Source organism: Mauremys reevesii, linkage group 3 (genome assembly GCF_016161935.1).
Source record: "Mauremys reevesii isolate NIE-2019 linkage group 3, ASM1616193v1, whole genome shotgun sequence".
Classification (NCBI taxonomy): Eukaryota; Metazoa; Chordata; order Testudines; family Geoemydidae; genus Mauremys; species Mauremys reevesii.
Window position 1 is genome coordinate 192,831,647 of NC_052625.1, and position 22,031 is coordinate 192,853,677.

Sequence of the window (22,031 nt, forward strand, 5' to 3'; positions counted from 1 at the left end):
TTAAAAAGTTTATATATTGAAATCTACATTAAATGCAATAATTTTTAAAAGGCAAGACAATGTATTTTGGAAGGAATACTTTCAACCACTCTGAGTCCTACTTAGTTCCTGGGATCTCAATAAACATAACTTACTCAGGAAAAAGACCTGAGGGTTGGTTTGCTTTGAACAACTCACTGAAGACATCTGTTTACACAGCTGCAGGAAAGAAAAAAGTGGGGGGTAGCAAACAAAATGCTAGGATGTATAGAGAGTAGGAAAAGAATACTGAGAATAGCGTAATGGCACTGTGTAAATCAAAGGTGTACCTTTCACATGGAATACTGGGTTTAGTTACTGAAACCAGGAGACCCATTCTGAACACAACACTCCATGTGAGCATACTCCCCTGATTTATACAGTGACATTATACTACTGAATAACAACATGTAGAAGAGATGCCAAGAAAGGCAACAACAATTATTCAAATCTTGAAACAGCAAAGAGCTCTGTGGCACCTTATAGACTAACAAATGTATTGGAGCATGAGCTTTCATGTGACATGCATCCGACAAAGTGGGTATTCACCCACGAAAGCTCATGCTCCAATACGTCTGTTAGTCTATAAGGTGCCACAGGACTCTTTGCCGCTTTTACAGATCCAAACTAACATGGTTACCCCTCTGATACTCAAATCTTCAAGAGACTTTCATAGCAAAAAAAAATTGAAATATCAAGCTTGTTTTGGAAGGAGACAAATAAGAGAGGGTCTGATAGAGGTATATGAAATAACGAATGATTATAAAGAAGGTAAATTGGAAGCCCCTGGTATTATGTGCAATATTAAATAGAACAAGGGGAAATGCAATGAAAGACCATAAATATAAAACTCATACATGTAGAAATGTATTTCCTCAACACATGGAACTCATTGCCATGCAGTATCACTGAGACCAAGAGTTTAGCAAGACTCAAATATGATTGGGTGTCTGTGGATATTCTCATTATCCATATAGTTATATTAGACAGATCTTTTTTTAAAATGAAAGGGGTATAAACCCCTATGCTATAAGGGCAGAAGCCAGCCACTAATTGTCCCAGGCTAGGAAACAACTTCTATGAGCAGCTTACCAAATAATTGTCCTTTAAGGGTTTCTTGCATTTTCCTCTGACACATCTAGTACTGGTCACTGTCACAGATAGGATACTGGACCAGATGGATCATGGTTTTGATCCCATCTGGCAATACCCATGTTCCTATTACTTAAGTTCCCCACCCACCCTCCGACCACATCTTTCTACTATCTGGTGCACCACAAACATGACTGGCTGCAGCCTTCTTTGCGGGTGCCTGATAGACCATGTAGTAACTTACAACACCATGAACAAAATAATTAAAACAGCCTTACCAATTACTGTTAAATAAAATCCAGCTACTAAGTCAGCTTCCCTAGAGAGTTTTGATGCAAAGGGGTCTTCATCCTGGAGGTAATGAGGAAGATGGTCATCTTGGGGTGAAGTGCTGTGATTTGATGCCATGCCACTCACGTACAGATTAGCAGTGTCTGAAAATTGAAAGAGTGGAGTCAATAATAGATTACAGTTGCCACCAGGAATCACAATGGAATTTTTGTTTACATACAGAAGAGCACAACTACATCACCCCATCCCCATCTATGGTCTACCAGCTCTCCTTTCATTTCAGGATCCAGTTCAAAATTGCACTCCTTGCTTTCAACCCTCTCCCCATCCTCCGCCAGAATCTTCCTGCAAGTTACTACCTGACTTTCTCTATGTATGTAGAAACAGTACTTACTCAATATACCTGAGTAATGTCTTTACTCTCCAGCCCCTCTGTTCATGCGACAATAGACTGTCATCTGCCCCTTCAATCACTCTTATAACTCTTGATCCAAGCACTTTCGCACAGGCAGCTCCTTTTATATGCAAAAACTGTAGTATTGATCCTACTTACATGACATATTTAGTAAATAATACTTCTCATTTGTATAGCACTTTTCATCCATACATCTCAGAGCTGCATGCTAAGGTGGGTTTGCATTATCATCCCCATTTTACAGATAGGGAAACCGAGGCACAGAAAGGCTGTCACAATGATAGAGTGATGCAGATTCAGAACATAGATTTGAAAAAAGGTGCAATGCAAAATGAAGTTGTATCAGCTTTATTCTGAAAGTCAGATTTCACTTCCGTATCCATTACGTTGTGACGGTCTACGACTGGGTCCCTCACACTTGATGTCCGTCAAAACCATTTCAGGCTAAAAGAGGGACCTAGACAAATTAGAAGATTGGACCAAAAAAAATCTGATGAGGTTCAACAAAGACAAGTGCAGAGTCCTGCACTTCGGATGGAAGAATCCCGTGCACGGCTACAGACAAGGGACAGAGCAGCTAGGCAGAAGTTCTGCAGAAAAGGACCTAGGGGTTATAGTGGACGAGAAGCTGGATATGAGTCAACAGTGTGCCCTTGTTGCCAAGAAGGCTAACAGCATTTTGGGCTATATAAGTAGGAAATCAAGGGACATGATCATTCCCGTCTATTCAACATTGGTGAGGCCTCATCTGGAGTACTGTGTCCTGTTTTGGGCCCCACGCTACAAGGACGATGTGGAAAAATTGGAAAGAGTCCAGTGAAGGGCAACAAAAATGATTAGGGGCCTGGAGAATGTGACTTATGAGGAGAGGCTGAGGGAACTGGGATTGTTTAGTCTGCAGAAGAGAAGAATGAGGGGGGATTTGATAGCTGCTTTCAACTACCTGAAAGGGGGTTCCAAAGAGGATGGATCTAGACTATTCTCAGTAGTACCAGATGACAGAATGAGGAGTAATGGTCTCAGGTTGCACTGGGGGAGGTTTAGGTTGGATATTAGGAAAAACTTTTTCACTAGGACGGCGGTGAAGCACTGGAATGGGTTACCTAGGGAGGTGGTGGAATATCCTTCCTTTGCGGTTTTTAAGGTCAGGCTTGACAAAGCCCTGGCTGGGATGATTTAGTTGGGGATTGGTCCTGCTTTGAGCAGGGGGTTGGACTAGATGACCTGTACAGGGAGACTTTGGCAAACCAGTAAAGTGCTTGAAACCACTATGGCTTATTGTTAAATGTACCAGACAAATAAAACTATGGTGGAAGTCCTCTAACGTCTGGGCAACTGGTGTCCCATTCTCTAGCTGCTCCACACACACAAAAGACAGATCTGTTTAAAGAAAGTCAGACACCAGGAGCACACACTGCTCCATTATATACTGATAAACCCCTATTAATACAGTAATTACATATAAGTTATCCATGGGAGTAGTGTTGTTGTGCATTTTCCAAAGTGAAAGAAGTGAAACATTGTATCATGAATTAGTCATCTGGCAGTAAGATTGTTATTCGGACTGAAGATGTTTATTTCTCTCCTGCCCCATGATGCGGTAATGAAAAGTTTAGCGTCCCAACACAAGCTGACAGAGGAAACCTTGGAGTGACTAACACGTGGCAAGAAGTCGAATGGTGTGCCAGAGATCCCAAACAGGTAGCATTACACCCTATGTCTATGCCAGAGTTGATTAATTTTAGGAAAATATGCTGCAGATATACCGGCCATTTAAAAAATAATTTGATTTATTTTCTTTAAAAACAAAAACATAATGAAGGGGATAACACAAAAATTCAGGGAGTGGTAAATAATGAAGACGACAGGTCACTGATTTGAAGTGAGCTGGATGGCTTTGGTAAACTGGGTGCAAGCAAACAGTATGCACTCTAGTATGGCTAAACATACATGGATATATCTAGAAACAAAGAATATGGGCCATACTTACAGGATAAGGAACTCTATCCTGGGAAGCAGTGACTGAAAAAGATTTGGGGGTCACGGTGAATAATCAGCTGAACATGAGCTCCCATGTGATGCTGTGGTCAAAAGAGCTAATGTGACCCTAGGATGTATAGACAAGGGAATCTCAAGTAGGAGTAGAGAGATTATTTTACCTCTGTATTTGGCTCTGGCGCAAGCACTGTATTCAGTTCTGGTGTACACAATTCAAGAAGCATATTAATAAATTGTAGAGGATTCAGAAAAGAGCCTCAAGAATAATTAAAGGATTAGAAAACATGCCTCAGAGTTATAGACTGAAGGAACTCAATCTATTTAGCTTGACAAAGAGAAGATTAAAGGGCGACTTGATTACAATCTACAAGTATCTACATGAGCTCTTCAGTCTAGCAGAGAAAGGTGTATAACACAATCCAATGGCTGAAAGCTGAAGCTGGGCAAATTCAGACCAGAAACATTTTTAATGGTGAGAGTCATTAACCACTGGAGCAATTTAGCAAGGGTCATGGTGGATTCTCCATCACTGTCCATTTTTAAATCAGGGCTTAGCACAGTAGGTCCCAGTGCTATTGCAGGAGGAATCACAGAGGAGTAGGGCTCAAAAGGACTTCACAAATCCATCCTTCCATGCTGAGGCAGGATTAACTATACATAGACCATCTCTGATAGGTGTTCATCTAACCTGTTCATAAAAATCTCCAGTGACTAGAATTCCACACACCCCCCTTAAAAGCAGCAAAGAGTTCTGTGGCACCTTATAGACTAACGAAGTGGGTATTCACCCACGAAAGCTCATGCTCCAATACGTTTGTTAGTCTATAAGGTGCCACAGAACTCTTTGCTGCTTTTACAGATCGAGACTAACACGGCTACCCCTCCAATACTTGACAACCTCCCTTGGTAACTTATCCCAGTACGTCCCCATTCTTATAGTTCAAAAGTGCTTCCTAATATCTAATCTAAATCTTCCTTGTTTCAAATAAAGGCAATTACTTCTTGTCCTACCTTCAGTGGACCCATTGATCACCATCCTCTTCATAACATCCTTTTCCATTTTTGAAGACTATTATATACCCCCACACGCACACACACAGAGCCTTATTGTCTCTAGACTAATCATGCCCAATTCTTTCAACATTTCCTCATTCATTATTATTATTTTCCTTGAAGTGGAAGTAAATGTTGCAAATCCACATTATATAAATGATCCTTGTTAAATTTTCAAAAAAGCACCTTTGTGCTTTCTGCCATGTCGTCCCTCACGTTTGAGAGGAGCTCTCCATAAACATCCACAAAACCACATCATTGCCCTCCTTCAAATCCCTCCTAAAACTCACCTTTGCCATGATGCCTACAAAAAACTTGACATGGGTTAGTTTTCAGGTGTACCAAGATCACTGTCTGTCATGCTAATAATGTCTCATTGTTTCTCTGTGCTCTCCCATCTGGGTCTATCCATCGGTTGGTCTCTTGTCTTATACTAGAATGTTAAGCCAGTTGGGACAATGGCCATCTTTTTGTTCTGTGTTTGTACACTGCATAGCACAAGGGGATCTTGGCCCATGACTCGACCTCAGAGGAGCTACCCCAATACACATAACAACAATAGCAATGCAGAATGCTGGCATGAATAATTTATAAAATAACTATAGCAGAAGGATATATTCACCATTTTTCTAATAATAAATTTTTCAGAGTGATGTTTTTGTAAGATTTATGAAAATAAAAGTTTTACAACTCTGAAAATGTGTTTTTAATCCTTAAGGAACATGCCTGTAGCATTTAAAAGAGGTTACTCCAACAGAGTTCTATATAAATTACCATAAAAATTGAAAGGCCAGATCTTACCGAGTTCAGTGAGATATAGGTGTTGCACAGATGGAGCTGATCAATAATTTATTTATTTTTTTTTACAAAATATTTATTCATCATATGAAACCAACTGTCAAAATGTAAACTTTTGGCAGAAATGTACCTGTTTTGACAAAAGTTTTGTTAAGCAGATTTCTCAGATTCAGGATGGAGTTTCTGATGAAAACCAGAGAGAGGGGCAAGACCCACTTCATGGATACAGTACTCATCTGAGATGTGAGAAGCCCAGACTCAAGTTTCTTCTCTGCCTGATTCAGTGAAGAAACTTGAACTTGGGTTTCCCACGTCCCACGTGAGTTCCCTAAACATCAGACTACTGCCTATTCTGGGTTGGGGCTCTCACTAACTTGTGTTCGAACTGTTCCATCTTATGTAAATAAATATTCACTGGGAAGAGAGAAAGACTGACTCTGTAGGCTGGTCCTCACTCACTTTCTGTTCTTTCATGAAAATTTTTAAGAGGTCTGTAACCAAATGCTGAAACCTCAGAATTAATTGGGTTCAAACAAGAATTGGATAAGTTCATGGAGGATAGGTCAATCAGTGGCTATTAGCCAAGATGGTCAGGGACGCAACCCCATGCTCTGGGTGTCCCTAAACCTATGACTGCTAGAAGCTGGGACTGGACAACAGGGAATGGAACATTTGATACTTGCCCTGTTCTGTTCATTCCCTCTGAAGATCTGGCACCAGCCCCTGTGGGAAGGCAGGATACTGGTCTAGGTGAAGCATTGCTCCCAGTATGGTCATTATGTTCTTATGAAATGTTTCATTAAATGGAATTTTCCCCAAAACAGAACAGAGGTGAAGGCCCAGGCTGCACCAGTTCTTACAATTCTTTCACTGGTATTAGTGTGAGTCAGATGGATTCTCTTTGCACTCAGTCATGAGCCTGGCTATGCACATGTGGAGCGGAGTAAGCCAATACCAGATGAACGGGCCCAGGGTTTGGGGGGGTGCAGTCACTGCCAGCCTGCTACTCCCCACTTGAAGCAAGGGGGAAGCATGGAATAGATTGTGACTCTTTGGAGTCGCTGTCAGCTTCCTGCAGAGCTACATGCTGTACCTTACTTGGGCTGGACGGCAAGGTAGAAATTCAGCCCTTCAAGATTTAAGAAAACGTCAGGAATACCATGGTTTTGGTACAAACCAGGAAAGAGAAAATCCAACCTGATCTCTTTATACAAAAAATGTAGCCTTTTAAAAATGGACTATTTTTTTAAAAGTTTATCTTGTTGACTGGTGGAGAAAGGAATGCAGCCTCTTATTACAAAAGGCCTAAATTATCCTAAAATAAGAAACCATGCCTTTTCTCACATCCAGAAAGGAACCCTAATATCAGGGGTGAAAGTAACTTAAAGGACTTACTGGTACCCTGGAGTCCTGAGCAGGAGGCGGGGCCTCAACCGGAAGGGGGCAGGGCCTCAACCAGAAGAGGCAGGCCCTTTAAATCCCTGGGCCCTTTAAATCAAGATTTAAAGGGCCCAGGGCTCCGTCAGCAGCGGCTGGGAGCACCGGGCCCTTTGAATCACTGCTGGAGCCCTGGGCCCTTTAAATCACCGCCAGAGCCCCAGGGCTCCTGGCCACTGCCCCGGGGCTCTGGCAGTGGGGCTCAGGTGGTGATTTAAAGGACCCAGGGCTCCCCACAGCTGCTGCAGTAGTGGCAGCCAGAGCCCCGGGCCCTTTAAATCACCACCAGAGCCCGCTGCCGGGAGCTCCAGGGCTCCCGGCCACCACCGCTACCCCAGGGCTCCAGCAGCGGGACTCTGGCAGTGATTGAAAGGACCCAGGGCTCCAGCCACTGCCAGGAGCCCTGGGCCCTTTGAATCGCAGGCCTGGGGAAGCTGCCCCTTGCCAGTACGGTGGGCTGTGTACCAGACCAGACCAGCTTACTTTCACCTCTGCCTAATATAGAATTGATTCAAGAACACTAGAAACCAAAAGCAGAACAGATTAGTGAGTTTACTGTTCCTCTTGTCATTCAAAAATCAATATGAGTTGCAATCTTGATAAACAAATATTTCCCATTCAATGCTGGAAAAAACAATGAAGACTGAAGATGGCTTTATGGTATTAATACAAAGCCAGGGTAAGAATTTTTCAATTTCTCTTAATATCTGTGCCTCAGACTTTGATATTCCAAATTTTGTTTTGAAGAAACTAAGGACAATATTGCAATGCATAGCAAGGGCAAGAAGAGCCTGGTGCAATGAGTCTTTGCTATTTCATCAAAGAACCATGATCTTATTATAAAATCATGTATTTCCATCTGCCAACCCCTGTCCGGTTCTCAAATCCTTACAAATGGTGAACTTGAAAAAAACCAAAAACTTTGACTACATTACAATGTACTACTATAATTGAATGTAATATTATCAGTAGATATTAACACAGTTAAAATAATGCCCACAGAATTTCATGCATCCTTCATTCCAGTTCTGTACAATGTTGTTGAAAACTCTGTAAAAATGGTTGAGTCCCAGCCACCATGTATGATGCAATCACTTAACCACATGAGCTGCTTTATTCATGTGAGTAGCCCCACTGATGTCAGTGGGACTAGTCATGCATTAAATTCATCCCTTGGCAGAAAGTCAGCACGAGGCCTTCTCACCCCATGTGAGTAAAGCTGCCCAGGCAGCTTTCATCATGAAGAACACAGAATGGCAGGGTGGGGTGCTGAGACACCTAATGTTCCCCTTCTCCCCTCCCCCTTCTCCCCTAGACCTAGAAGCAAAATCTACAATAAAAACTGCACTAGCAAGCCATTTGCTCACCATCATAATTGCTCCCTCTGCTTGTGTGTTATAACCCTTTCCTCCCAAATCCGGGCCTGACTTTTCTATTTAGACTGCAAGCTCTTCAGGTCAGAGCATACCTCTTTATTCTATGTTTGTGCAGTGCTTAGCAGAAAGGGGTCACAATCTTGATGTGTCCCAAGGCAGTAGTGTAATATTAACAACAATAACGTCATGTGAGTACATGGCAGGATAGGCTGTGGCACAAAATAAGACAGGAGAAGAAGGGATCTATTAAAAGACTCTGCTAATACAGATATAAGCTTTAGAATGACTGTAGTCACTGTTAGGCCTGAATAAAGATGTAGCACAAAACCAGTTATGCCAACCTGACTGAAGTCAGGCTAACAGAGGTTTCTGGGTAATCCCAGCGTGGAAAAATACTGAGAAGCAGCATGTTTCACAAAGCCCTGGGAAAAAGTGAGATAAGAGAGGGAGGTGCATTCCTCACGTTACCAGCTGCGTTAACTCCTGTCTTCCAGTTTCTGGTGCTTGGCAACCATGCTGATAAGAAAGTTGCTGGGGCATCACAACTTGCTTACATTATAAAGAAAGACAGATGTGCTTTGTTATTAGGGTTTGTTACTAACCAAAAGGGGGTGGGATATGGGTTGTGTGAAATGAATAATTTGTGACGCGACGGAACTGTCTATATAACCTATACTTAGTTGTAAAAGAGGCTGCTGGTTCTCTTCGGATACGAGCTGTTCTTTACTGACACATGCACTTGTCAATAAAGAGCTTTTGATCGGACCTTGCTGGTGTTGCCTGTCTCTCTGCGGTCAGACAACGAACTTCGCTGTCGGGGTTCGAGTCCCTGACATCACTTGTTCAAATCAGTGGTGATGATGGGATTTCAGGATAACTTGTGATGGGGTGTACCGACCCTGCTCTGAGCCAACGGGGATGGACCAATCACTGTGGGCCCAGGAAGCCATGGCCCTCAAACCTGCTGCGCGTGCTCCAGGTGGAAGGGATAGATAAAAGGAGGCAGCCCAGCTCAGTCTGGTCTGGTTGAGGAGAAGGAACGACTTGTGTTGCAAGCTCCTGTGGAGATGCCAGAGACTCCCCAAGGGGTGGAAACCATAGACCAGGACTATGCTGCGAGCGACCAGACGACCACACAGATTTATGGGGACGCCGAGTCACTGCCAGCTGGGGAGATGCATGAGAAGCACCTTGTGGTAGGAAGTGACCCAGGGAGTTAGTAGAATCTGATTCTTAACAGGGAACCGTCCAGCTTCATAGGGCCCACCCAGCTCCACCAGATTCTTCAACCCCCCACCACTTGCCACTAGGCATGGCTACTGCTTGTTTCCTCTGCCCCACCTGGGAGCTACAAACTGACTCTTCTGCCCTGCCCCGCCCCAAGGGTCAGAACTTCAGCTGCTGTTTGCTTTTCCCAGCCAGGAGGCTTAGGGGCGCTACACTACTCGTTTGTTCAGCCTTGCTTAGGGGCTATAGACTGAAGGTTTGTTCTGCCCCACCCGGAAGGGCAGGAACCCTAACTGTTACTGTAGATCCCAGCCAGAGGCTACAGACTGCTTGTTCTACTCTGCCCGTGGGCCATGGATAAATATTTGTTCAACCCCGCCAGGGGTCCCGAGACCACATCGTTCCAGTTATTTGATCCCCTAGGGAGTACAGATGATTGTGGGATGATTGTGTGCCAACCCAGCACTGGGCCAACAGGGACTCCCCCGCTGACAAACAGGGCTCCCCATCACACTGCTGACATTGGATAGAGTGGATATATTCTGATCCTATGGCTGTTATAACTGTGAATGGGAGATAAATCTGCACATTTTAAGATGGAAAGGAGATGAAGGCAAGGAGGCCCACTTTCACCAATTGTATTTAATACTATCCTTGAACCCCAGGTCCAAACACCAAGACAAAGGCCAGGTCTACACTAATGAACTTACAGCGACACAGATGTACCAACGCAGCTGCACCCCGTACGATGGCTTGTGTAGACACTCTATGCTGACCCTAGAGAGCTCTCCCATCGAGATAATAAAACCACCTCAATGAGCGGTGGTAGCAGCTATGTCAGCAGGAGAAGCTCTCCCACCGACAGTGCTGTGCACATGAGCCCTTATGCCGGCAATACTTACGTCATTCAGGGGGTGGTTTTTTCACACCCCTGAGTGACATAACTTTTGATGACATAAGTGATAATGTAGACATGGCCTAAGACCCTGGTTCAGGAAGGTACTTAGGCACATACATAGTCCTGTTGAAATCAGTAAGCCTGCTCACATTCTGATATTTACGCACATACTTAATTACTTTCCTGACTAGGATTTTAATGAAGGCATCAAGGATAACCAATTTGCCAAAATTCCTTTTTTGCTTTTGTTCTCCATTCAGATGCAATGCCCTCCTGTAACAAGCAAGCTTAATTCAATTTTTTTTTCTGAGGAATTGGGGCAAAACATCTCTGGACTTAAAATAAAGACAAACAAATCCTTGGTAAGAACTGGGATAAGATATAAAAAGCAATTAATCACTGCCCTTTGGGTACATCCACACAGCAAGTGGGCGAGTGAGTCCCAGCTTGGGTAGAAATAAATGCAGTAGGTCTGCTCAAACTCATGCCTAAAAATAGCAGCATGGGCAGCGATTTGGGTTCGTTGCCCAAGTCCATACACAGGGGTTGAGTGGGACTGTATTTAGGCAGCTAACCTGATCCATCTTCCACAACCTGTGCTGCTGCAGCCACACTGCTATTTTTAAGCACTAGCTTGAGCAGAGCTTCCATGTGAACGTCTACCCAAGCTGGGAAACATCCTCCCAGCAGCTGCGTAGATACATCCTAAGGGTCCCAAAAAAGGCTTTACGGGTCTTATCTGAAGCCCACTGATTTAAGTCTTTCGATTGACTTCAACAGACTTTGGTTTAGGCCCTAAGTACCAGTGTAAGGCTTGAGGTCAAGGACATATATACCACAAACATCTTACTGGAACGAGTTATGGAGGATTTTTTTAAATGGTCTAATCCATTAGGGTAAAATTCACTCCGATACAAAAGGCAGCACAGAGTTTAGACCTCACTACATCAGCTCATAAATTCCAGATAAGCTCACAAAATAAAGTGGTGTATAACCCTGTGTTGGTCCTTTGAACTATATTCCCTCCTTCATTATCTGGCTTGGAAGAATTAATGTAGTGAAAATGGTAAAGTGGCAAACAGCGATTGTCTTTAAAAAAAAAACCAAAAAAAAAAACTTTCCTCCTTATCACAATACCTAATACATTTCTTTTTAAAACCTCCATGCAGTTGTAAACAATTTCATCTGGAATGGTAAAAGACCAAAGTTAAATTGGACCATTATGTTAAAAGCTAAGGAAAAAAGAGTCTCATTTTGTCCTAAGTTTAAAATGTGCTCCTTGGCCTATCCTCCTAATATCTTTGACAATGTGGTACAATAGCCCTTGTAATTGTACCCAAATCCATGCTTCTGAGGAATTCCTCATTTTGAGGGACATCATTCATTTTAGTCCTAAAGGTACCTTTGTTCCACATAAATTCGGCATCCCCTCCACTTCTATTTTCATCAGAAATAAAGAACTGTGAAACTAAGGTTATAGAAAGTGTGAGTTATGCTCATAGCATTTTAAATGGGATTTAAAGTCCTTCATTTTGAGCTTTGTTAGCATCACACATTGAGTCCATCATTTGGGCCTTAATAGCTTGAGACCTATGTCCAAAGGGAGAGGCACAAAAACTCTATCAAAAATTGACAGTATCTTCCAGATGATAAAGAGAAACCAGAGAAAAAGGCACCAGAGGAACAACACTTTGCAATGGTTGCTATAACTGGTTGCATCAAGATTTGCTACTTTCATAGAAAACTGCAAAAATAAGAATAACAAGGCTACAACTATTTGATAAAGATCAGTTTGCTACTTGGCAAAAGATGAAAAATATCATAGGACTTGAACTAGATCAACTTAAATTTTACGAGTAAAAGTCTGCTACAAAGTCACATTGGAAGCCACAGTTCATAGAACATTAACAATGTGAACAAAGTTTGTGTAACAATTCACTAACAAAGGTCCTAAGCTCGCAAAGGATACAGCACATGTGTAACTTTACTCATACAAATAGTTCCATTGAATTCAATGAAACTTCACAGGGCTGGGACCAAAAAGGGTGTAATATGTGGGGCTGGGCAGAAAACATTTCCATTTCATGAAACATTTTGAGGTTTCAAAATCTTTTCATACCCAATGTGGAATGAAAATGAAACCTTTTGAAATTAGGGATCAGTGAAATTAACAACGCTTTAAATGCTGTACTGTAGTCACTCTACTGAAGTGAATGGAATTCACTGTCTGACCTGTTGAATCCACAAGAAAAATATCTAGACAGTGCAGCAACCTGGACACCCTTCTCTTGTTACAATACATAGTAAAAAGTTTCCCCAGTATGGGATGCCCTAAAGACTGTCTGTATGTATCTTCTCTTACAATTTAGGTTATTTTTAACAAAGTTTCAGTATGCTTTACCTTGAGAAACTCAGCCAATTGGAAATTATTGTTATTGTCCTGATTCAGCAAGGGACACAAGCATGTGACTTGAAGATAATGAGACTACACTGACAGTTTTGTTCATCACTTTTACAAGACTATGATAAATGTTGTACATGGTATGCCTTGTGGGGTATCATTTGAAAACTCATAATCTGCTGAGCATTATTGTCATGTTGAGATATGTGTAGCAACACTGTGTATGAAGTTATGAGATTCTACTGTATGAATGTTACTGAAACATGCTATAATTCTGGGTAATACCCACAAACCAGTTTTTCAGAGACAAAGGCATACTGATCCCAGCCAGTTAAAGAGTCATCAACTGCCTAAGTGTAACACCGACAGACCCCAGTTGGCAGCGGGCATGATCAAACCTGGGATCTCTGGAGCTTAGTGCATGAGCCTCTACTGCATGAACTAAAAGCCAACAGGCTGTTAGCTAAGGCTGTAGAGCAGACTCATTTTCTCTCTCTCTCTCTAAGTGGTCTTGGTGCCACTAGGTGTGACAGAACACCACACCCAGGAAGTGTATGGGTTACATAATCACACAATGTCCAGCAGTAGGGACAGTGCAAATCTCATGTACACAACAGACAGCTTGTCACCTTCACCACAGCTGGAGGTAATTCTCAGGAAGAGAAGGGCTGTATAAAATGAGTGACAGTGGCCTCCACTTGACCTCTTCTCCTCCTCCCATCTCTGTACTGAAGACATCAAAGAATACCTGAATGACTCTGACCTAAGGGGGAAGGGTCCCAGGCTGAAAGGAGAGCCAGCCTGTGAAATATACTACAGTTTATGGTGGGACAAACCTTTTGCTTTTACGTTTATTTAGCTTGCTAAGTTTAGACATTAGATTGCATTTTTTATCTTTTTATTCACTTTGCAACCAGTTCTGACTTTTATGCCTCATGATTTGTAATCACATACAATCTATCTTTCTGTAGTTAATAAACTTGGTTTACTGTTTTATCTTATCCAGTGTGTTTGAACTAAAGTGTGTGGAAAACTCCATTTGGGACAACAAGGCTGGTGCATTATCATTTTCCTTTGAAGAAATGACAGACTTTATGTGAGCTTGTACCACACAATGAGTGGCCTGGGCAGTAACAAGATGCACATTTCTGGGGGGAAGTCTGGGACTAGAGAATGTTCTGGTGTTATTCTGCGGTTTAATCTATGAGTAGCTAGCTAGTAGCACTCAATACTGTGCAGCTGGGAGAAAGTTATGTGCTGACCACTGGGTTATCTGGCCAGGAGTGGCTGATCTCATAGTAAAGCAGAGTAAGAGGCTCCCTTGGTGGGGGAACTGGGGGACACAGCTGTTTAATGGTCCAGATTGTACCCTGGGGAATGTCACAACTACACACATGCTTAAAGTTACACACATCTTGCTGAATCAAAGGCTATATTATAAAACAACAATGAATTAGGTTATAATGAATTTATTTCACTGGCAGTTTATACTGGATTTCTTTTTCAAATTTTTTTTCAATTATTTATTATTATATTTTATGTATTTTGCCCCAATTTTCTTTTACATGGTCACTTATTAAATGCAGGGCCGGCTCCAGGCACCAGAGGAGGAAGCACGTACCTGGGGTAGCACATGCTAAGGGGCGGCATTCTGGCCATTATTGGGGTGGCAAAGTCCGAGCATTTTTTGTTGTTGTTTTTTTTGTTTGGGTCAGCAAAAATGGTAGAGTTGGCCCTGAGTAAATGCAACATAATGTTTCCACAGATTTGATCAATAGCCCTGATTATCTAATGCTGTACCCCTGTTCTGCTTTTTGGTGAAAGGAGGCATTTCCGATGTTTGGACTAGATCACTTCGTATATTTCTAGCTGACCTAATGCCCAATGTAGTCAATGCAAATCTCTCCATCAGTTTAAACTGGCACTGGATCAGGCCCAAATAAAATAATTTGTAACAAAATTATTTGACATGGTAACAACAAAGGATAAAAAACGCTTGGCTCAGATGGAGAAAGATAAGTGGTTTAGTATGTGATAGGAAGATACCAGTAAAATTAAATGGGAAAGCCTATAAAACAGTGGCCCATCCAGTTTGAATGTAAGGTGCTGAGCATTAGGCAACAAAGAAGAAACATGAGCAAATGATTTCTTCCACAGAAATGTGACTGTTGGGAGGGAGGAGTGGTGTAAGCAAGAAAGACCACATAAGGACTGTGTATGTCTGCTACTTGCTCAAAGCAAGACCCATAAACAAAAAAATGTAGGAGGGCAGGCTCAGGCGGTTTGCTCATGTAAAGCGCAGTTCTGGCAATGCTGTGAGTAAGACCATCCAAGAGATCATGACTGAGGGAAAAAGACAGAGAGGCCGCCCCAAGAAGAAGAGATGGAATGTCATAAATTAAGGCACGTTAGCATGTGGTGGGATAGAGGATAAGGCATTGAAAAGAGCACTTTGGTGGAAGAGGACTCGTGGAGCAGACCCCATCTGATGGGTAACCAAGGAAGAAGAAGGTAACAACAAACATTTCCAAATATCTCCCAAATTAGTCTCCACAATTAGATCTAAGAATAATTGTACAACATAGGGTCATTGCAAACAGTTTGCTTTATATAGTATCAGAGGGGTAGCCGTGTTAGTCTGGATTTGTAAAAGCAGCAAAGAGTCTGTGGCACCTTATAGACTAACAGACGTATTGGAGCATGAGCTTTCGTGGGTGAATACCCACTTCGTCGGATGCATGCATCTGACAAAGTGGGTATTCATCCAAGAAAGCTCATGCTCCAATACGTCTGTTAGTCTATAAGGTGCCACAGACTCTTTGCTGCTTTATATAGGGAACTGAAACTTAACAAAGGAAAGATTTAAAACATAATCATATGGTCATTATCAAGTGATAAGCAACTCCTGCTTTTGTCTTGGACATTTAGGATGTTCAGGCCAGAGAGATCCCAATTAAAAATATCCCTTGCAAATCCCAGCTGTTTTCTCCTCAGCTGTTCCAGTGCCAAATTCCAGGCTTTCATGGCTTGATAAAGATGCAGATAATTGATAAGCTCCCTCACACTTGTGTTTTGCAGCTATCTGTTATAAAATCATTAAGAAAGGGAATCTGTGCTGCATGTAGGGCTCCTGCCTGCCAAACGCTGAGCACCATCAGCTCCCAGCTGGCTTCAATGGGAGTTATGGGCAGTCCACCCTTTACGGAATGTTCAGCCCTTGCAAGTTCAAGCTCCTACAGCCTCACGGGACTTCCGTTTGTGATTCCTGTGCTCCTGTGATTTCTTTCCCTGTTCATTTGGAAATAATGATAATAACGATTGGAAATAAACAAAAAATAATAATGAAGCAACCTTTGCTTTGGTCAAGATCTGCAAGTCTTTAGTGGTTCACAAGACAATGTGCCTGTGATGGTACACCAGCATCGTCTGCGTCCTTCTACGCCTCCCTGTCCTGACTGTTAAATCCACAATGGAATTGTAAAGGAGTCCAACATGTGTCATGACAATCAGTGACGTATCCTTTAGCCACCTGCTTCTCTTCAGTCAATCATTTTCTCCAATTAGCACTGCTTTCTCTAAGCAGGTTTCTACTAGAGATATACATCCTTAATCACACATTTCTCTGATAGTCCAAGTAATAACCACATTTGGGAAGCTAAACCAGAAAAAGTATTAATTAGTCAATCCTCAATCTCCCGGTGAGGGAGGCATGATAATGTTCAGAACCATCTGAACTTATAACATCTTTGGGGTGCATCCCTATGGCTCAGCAAAGAACACCAAAAAATATATACTTTGTAGTGTGACACCAGACTATGCGATGTGGCATGAATCAAGTGTTTTGGTATGTTTGTTATATCTGATGAACAAAATTAATAAAAAATATAAATGAAAATAAAAGATGTGTCAAGAATGTTTGTCCCCCACAGGTCAGACTCTGAATAACACGCGATAATCTCTCATCAGTGAATGCCTCTGTTCTGGAAATACTAGTGCTTCAATAACAGCGACATGATTTTAATAGCACCCTTCACAACAGAGCCTGCTTTGCAAAGTACTAAAAGCTGCAAATATTTACCATTGGTTTGCTATTGTGGATGGTTCCCAGTACTTCAATAGAGCTATTCATGGTAGTAACCCCTACACCAAGTGTTTGCAGAACCGAGCTCTAAATCAATTACGCTGATCAAAAATTAGGAAAAGTCAAAGCAATAGCACTCAAGTGATGATTGGTGTCTCAATAGCAGTAGTACTAATCAACAAACAGTGAAGGCTGTCCAGACAGCAAGACAAGTATTTGGGAACAGAAATACCCTCAAAATTATAGCTCTGATTTCAGAAACCCCAGAAATCAGACCAAAGGCAGAGTAACAGCAAAGTAACAATGTGCACAATTTTCACAGGGTAACACCGAGTTATTGCAGTGATATTCTGTGTTGTACTTTCCTATAGGAGAATGCAGGAGAAAAATACAAATACGAAAATCTCTGTGCACAAAAACAAAACAAAACAAAAATCAATAAAACTGAAAAGAAATTCAAGTCTCCAAAAAGAAAAATATTGCCTGTAATTATTTACCTTAACAGGCCTTTTATTATTTAGGATTATTATGCCAAACAGCCTATCACTCTTTCAGGTAGAGGTCTCCTATTAATGGGCCTATTCTACCTTCGATGGGCAAATGGAACGATATGCAGAGTCCCTCGTCTACATAATTGTACTGTATATAATTATCAGTAGAGAGTTACAGTTGACAAAGTGAGGGAAGTGTTGACCAGCCTATAAGGTCACATGTATTCACTTCTCACAGAGAACAATGAAGTCTTTCAAAAGCCCTATGAGTTAAATAGTCACATAACTATTTTCCGATGTGTAAAGTTAATTACTGAGCAGTTTAGTGACTTGCACTACAGCAAGTCAATGGCTGGGACTGTAACCCAAGAATACTGATGCCCATTCCTCTGCTCTCCCCACTAGAGAACTCACTCCCCCAATTACAGGATATAGGGTACATTAAAATTGTCCATCTGCTGCCTGCCGGCCACTGAAACAGCAACTGTTTCAACCCTCCAAATGTGCATAATATGTGTACGTGAAAATGTGTACTCCAGAAAAACAAAAACACAGGCTCATTACATACAAGCTGTCCATAAACATTAGAATTATTGTCCTGATATACTGCTCCTAACAAGTACTTTGATATTAATTCTTGATTAAAAATGGGGTTTTAAAAATTACAATAAAGATTAAACCGTCAAGTTTTTTATACTTCCTACATACAAGGGACCCGATTCTCAGCTGGTGTAAACTATCACTCCACTGAAGTCAATGGAGCAATGACATTTTACGCCAGCTGAGGATCTGCCCCTAGGTGTATCAATCTACATATAAGACACAGTATGTCAAACCTAATAGAGAGCCTAGAGGAAGGGATTTTTATATCTTTTAGATCCTCAGAACAAAATCCTTCAGCAAGCCCATGAAGTGTACTCCAGTGATCTTCAGCTTTGCTGTCGTTGTGACACATTCACTATTTCTTACTTTGAAAACCGTCGTGAAATATTTCACATTTCTAATGTTGCCCAGTGAAGGGATTGCTCACTCATCTCACACAGACATAAGAGACATGACAACAGCTAAAGGGGGAAAGAGAAACCAACATCATTGCTATATGTCAAAACTTTCATTTAGAACCACAGCTTTGAATTTATTAGATACCTTTCTAAGGGCCAGATTCTGACACCCTCACTCATGCTGGGTAGTACCTTATTTTGTGGGACGTCCCATGGAAATTGATGGGACTTCTTGTCTAGTAACGAGTTACTCAACATGAGCAAAGGTCATCCAGATCTAGCCCTAAAAGAAGGATACACATGCATAAATGAAAAGTGGATGAAGAGTAGACACACAGAGTAAATATCTGACAGTGTATGTGCACATATTACACACATTGCATGCACACACACACACATTTTTATTATTCAATTTTCTTCTTAATAAGAGTTATAACAGAAGAAGACAATACCTCGTTCTTGAGCTCTGTATAGTACATTCCCTCCAAAGATCCAATATTCCTCTTTATGTCAATGTCTGGATCAAAGCAATCTTTCAGCAAGCATAAATCCACAGCATGTTCTGTGTGGCTTAAGTGTTCCAAGTTTTAGAGTTCGGGGGGAGGGTGTTTGTTTATAAAAATGATCACTCTCTCCTCCCCTGTCTGACTTCTTACGCTAATAGCTCTGCATGCTGCAGTATTTGTTCTCTCTCTCTGATGTGGTGCTACTGAAGCAAATAGATCTTAGCACATGAAATTATCATTTTCTAGAGCATCCAACCCCCTTGGTCCTTCCCCAATCAGCTTGCTATGACATCTTTAGAGAAAAAAACAATCCTGCTAGGGTACTTATGAATGAATGAGGAGGAGTGTGACTCAAAGATTTGTAGGAGCAGACAGAACTAGATAGAACAACAACAACAAAACCACATGCTGGGAATGATAAAGTCCCGCCTGTGTAAATCAGAGACCATAATAATAATCCTGTGCATTGTCTGTGCCACAAAAATTAAGAATGCTTTTAAAGTTTAAGGATTAGAGGTTTTTCTCCTCAACAAGTAATGCTTACCCTATCGGCTGGAAAACATCCTAAATAGTAAAAGGCTTTTTATTGTTGTTATTATTAATAGAAACATCTCTTGCTATTCTGTTTCACTGATGTTTTCCCCCTCCACTGATTGGCAAAATTGTATAGAGCTTTAAAATTCAGGGTTTGACTCTCTGCTTAGGTAGATTAATGGAGCGATGACTATTTACAGCAGTGAGGATCTGGGCCTCAGAAACCACTAAAGAAAATTTTTAAATTAAGTATCTGTGAAAGAAATGTAAAGTCATGAAATCTCAGAGTCAACCCCAACCTTTCATCAGAATAGAGACAGATTTTTCAGGAGCCTGCATGGCCTGTCCGGCAGAATCACTTTGCTTTAGCCAGTGTAGGTTCACGTCTAACAGCAGGCTAGGGTGGGCTCTTGCAAGACTAATCTGACACCATCTATTGGAAGGATAATGACCAGAAAAAATAATTTTATATGCTCACTAACCTTGGACTAATTCTGTCACGTCTCAGCCAAACGCTAAAAATGAGGAGACTTCAGAAGTTACCAAGAGATTTTCATAAAATACAAACTCAATGTGTTGACTTAACAGGCTAATTTTTCTATTTCTATTTAATACAGGCTTTTTCCCTTTCTTCCATTGTTTTAAAAAGAAAATGTGAATTTCATTAGCCCCTTGTTCTTCTCACCTGAAGTGGAAAAGGCTTCATCACATGGGTAGAAAGATATACAAATTGGAAGAAGAGTAAAAGGAAGAGAGAAGCTGGCAACTGATGTTCTGAAATTAGGACAGTTGCCTTTCTTAGCCTAAGGCAGAGATGGATAGTAGATTTCCACTCTGGCTGTTATTTCTCGATGGTTAAATAAGCAGAGAAGAAGAAAAGGGGCATGTTTAAGACAACATAATCAGCAAAACAAGACAACTAGGAAAGCATGCCCTGAGGGGGGTCATATACCTTACAGAGCAGTAAAGACTTACCACTAACGTAATGCTTTTCAGCTATAGAATTCAAACTGTTTTACAGAAGAGGAAATCATTATCCCTATATTTTTTAGAAAAAATGAAGAAACTGAGGTAAAAAAGCTGTTAATTCGGAGTGCTGTTTGCGGTCAGGTGGCCAGCTTGAGACACCCTAGGGCCTGACATCACAACTCCAGGTTTCAGAGGCGCTCTGGGTGTTGTAGCTCCTCACGCTTCATAATTAGTCGTCTCATGGACCCAAATCAACCAGAAGTCAGAAGTTAAAGCGCTCAAGAAACCACCTGCCCTCCAGTTGGCTCACCCTGAAAACAGACATCACACGGTAAGCACCTCTCCCCACACATATATACTTGGAGAAAGAGCCAGACGGGATGTCCTTAAGGAAAGAGTATTCCAAAGGATGATGAGGGGAAGAGTCGGGACTGGGGGAAGGCCTAGAACAGTGGTAGGAAGAGAAGAGGTGGAAAGAGTCAGTGGGATTGACAGCACCAGTTTGAGACAGCGGAAGCTAACAAGAGCATAGGTCTGCGCTACGCACAGCAGAGACACCGTGTAATAGACCCAGATTTGGTCCACACCAATATCTGCGTCCCACCAAACTATCCCTCAGTTTCTTCAGGATTGTTGTTCTTCATTCAGAATAGTGCAAGTCCCTGCTGACGGTGTTATATCAGTGAAGAGGTAGACATTGACACTGGTATAGCTTTAGTCTTCCCACTACAATCCCATTGCACCACTGTCTTCGGCAGCAACCCATCTGGTAAAGTATTTTATCTCCACTGCCCAGGGATCAGAGTCCCCATTACTTTTAAAGGGCTGGTGCTGGCTTTACAACCACCGCTGCAGGTGCAGCATTACGAGCAAGCCAGCCCCCAAGAGATCAGCACTTCGTACAAATAGCAAGATCATGCCTTGGGTTTCTGAGCAGACTGAGGCTTCAGCATGAGCCAGAAAACTCTGCACAGTCTCTCCAGCTGCCACCACACATGTTTGAACTGAGCAGGACTATGCCTTCCATGGATGTGGGCAGAAGTGGCCTCTCTCTTCATTCCATTCCCCTGACACTGGTACTAACTCCATCCACCATTTCACCTTCCAGCCCTAATAAGGCCTTTCCCATTCTCTGTTGCTCCCAAACCAACTGCCAACCCCTGATTTGAGTCGCGAGAGGCCAAGGCCCACCAAATCCTATTTTAAACACTTTGCAATTGCCCAGGTAACCCATTCCCCTACCCCAATATGGCCAAAAAGTGGGGTGCGGGGATATTGGTAGTTTCTAAAAAAAGGAATTTTCTTCCATTGCAAAATGCAGGTGTTTTTAATTGCTAAAGCAAAAGACAGGGATGGCCACACTTTCACTTCACTCATACAATATATCACGGCACATAGACTTTTTTTTAAGAATGCAACTAAATCCATTCATGAAATATAGCAAA

General features: G+C 41.9%; 1 protein-coding gene across 1 annotated transcript in view; it reads right to left on the reverse strand.

The window, feature by feature from the left end:
• The window catches only part of OPN5 (opsin 5), a 47,944-nt gene extending 28,904 nt beyond the window's left edge, over positions 1-19,040 (reverse strand). Inside the window, exons 1-2 of the mRNA XM_039532262.1 lie at positions 19,030-19,040; positions 1,389-1,544 (exon numbers count right to left, since the gene is read on the reverse strand). Coding sequence (XP_039388196.1) covers positions 1,389-1,518 — 130 coding nt within the window. The 5' untranslated portion in view covers positions 1,519-1,544; positions 19,030-19,040. The remainder of the gene's footprint in view (positions 1-1,388; positions 1,545-19,029) is intronic.
• Positions 19,041-22,031: the final 2,991 nt, after the last annotated feature.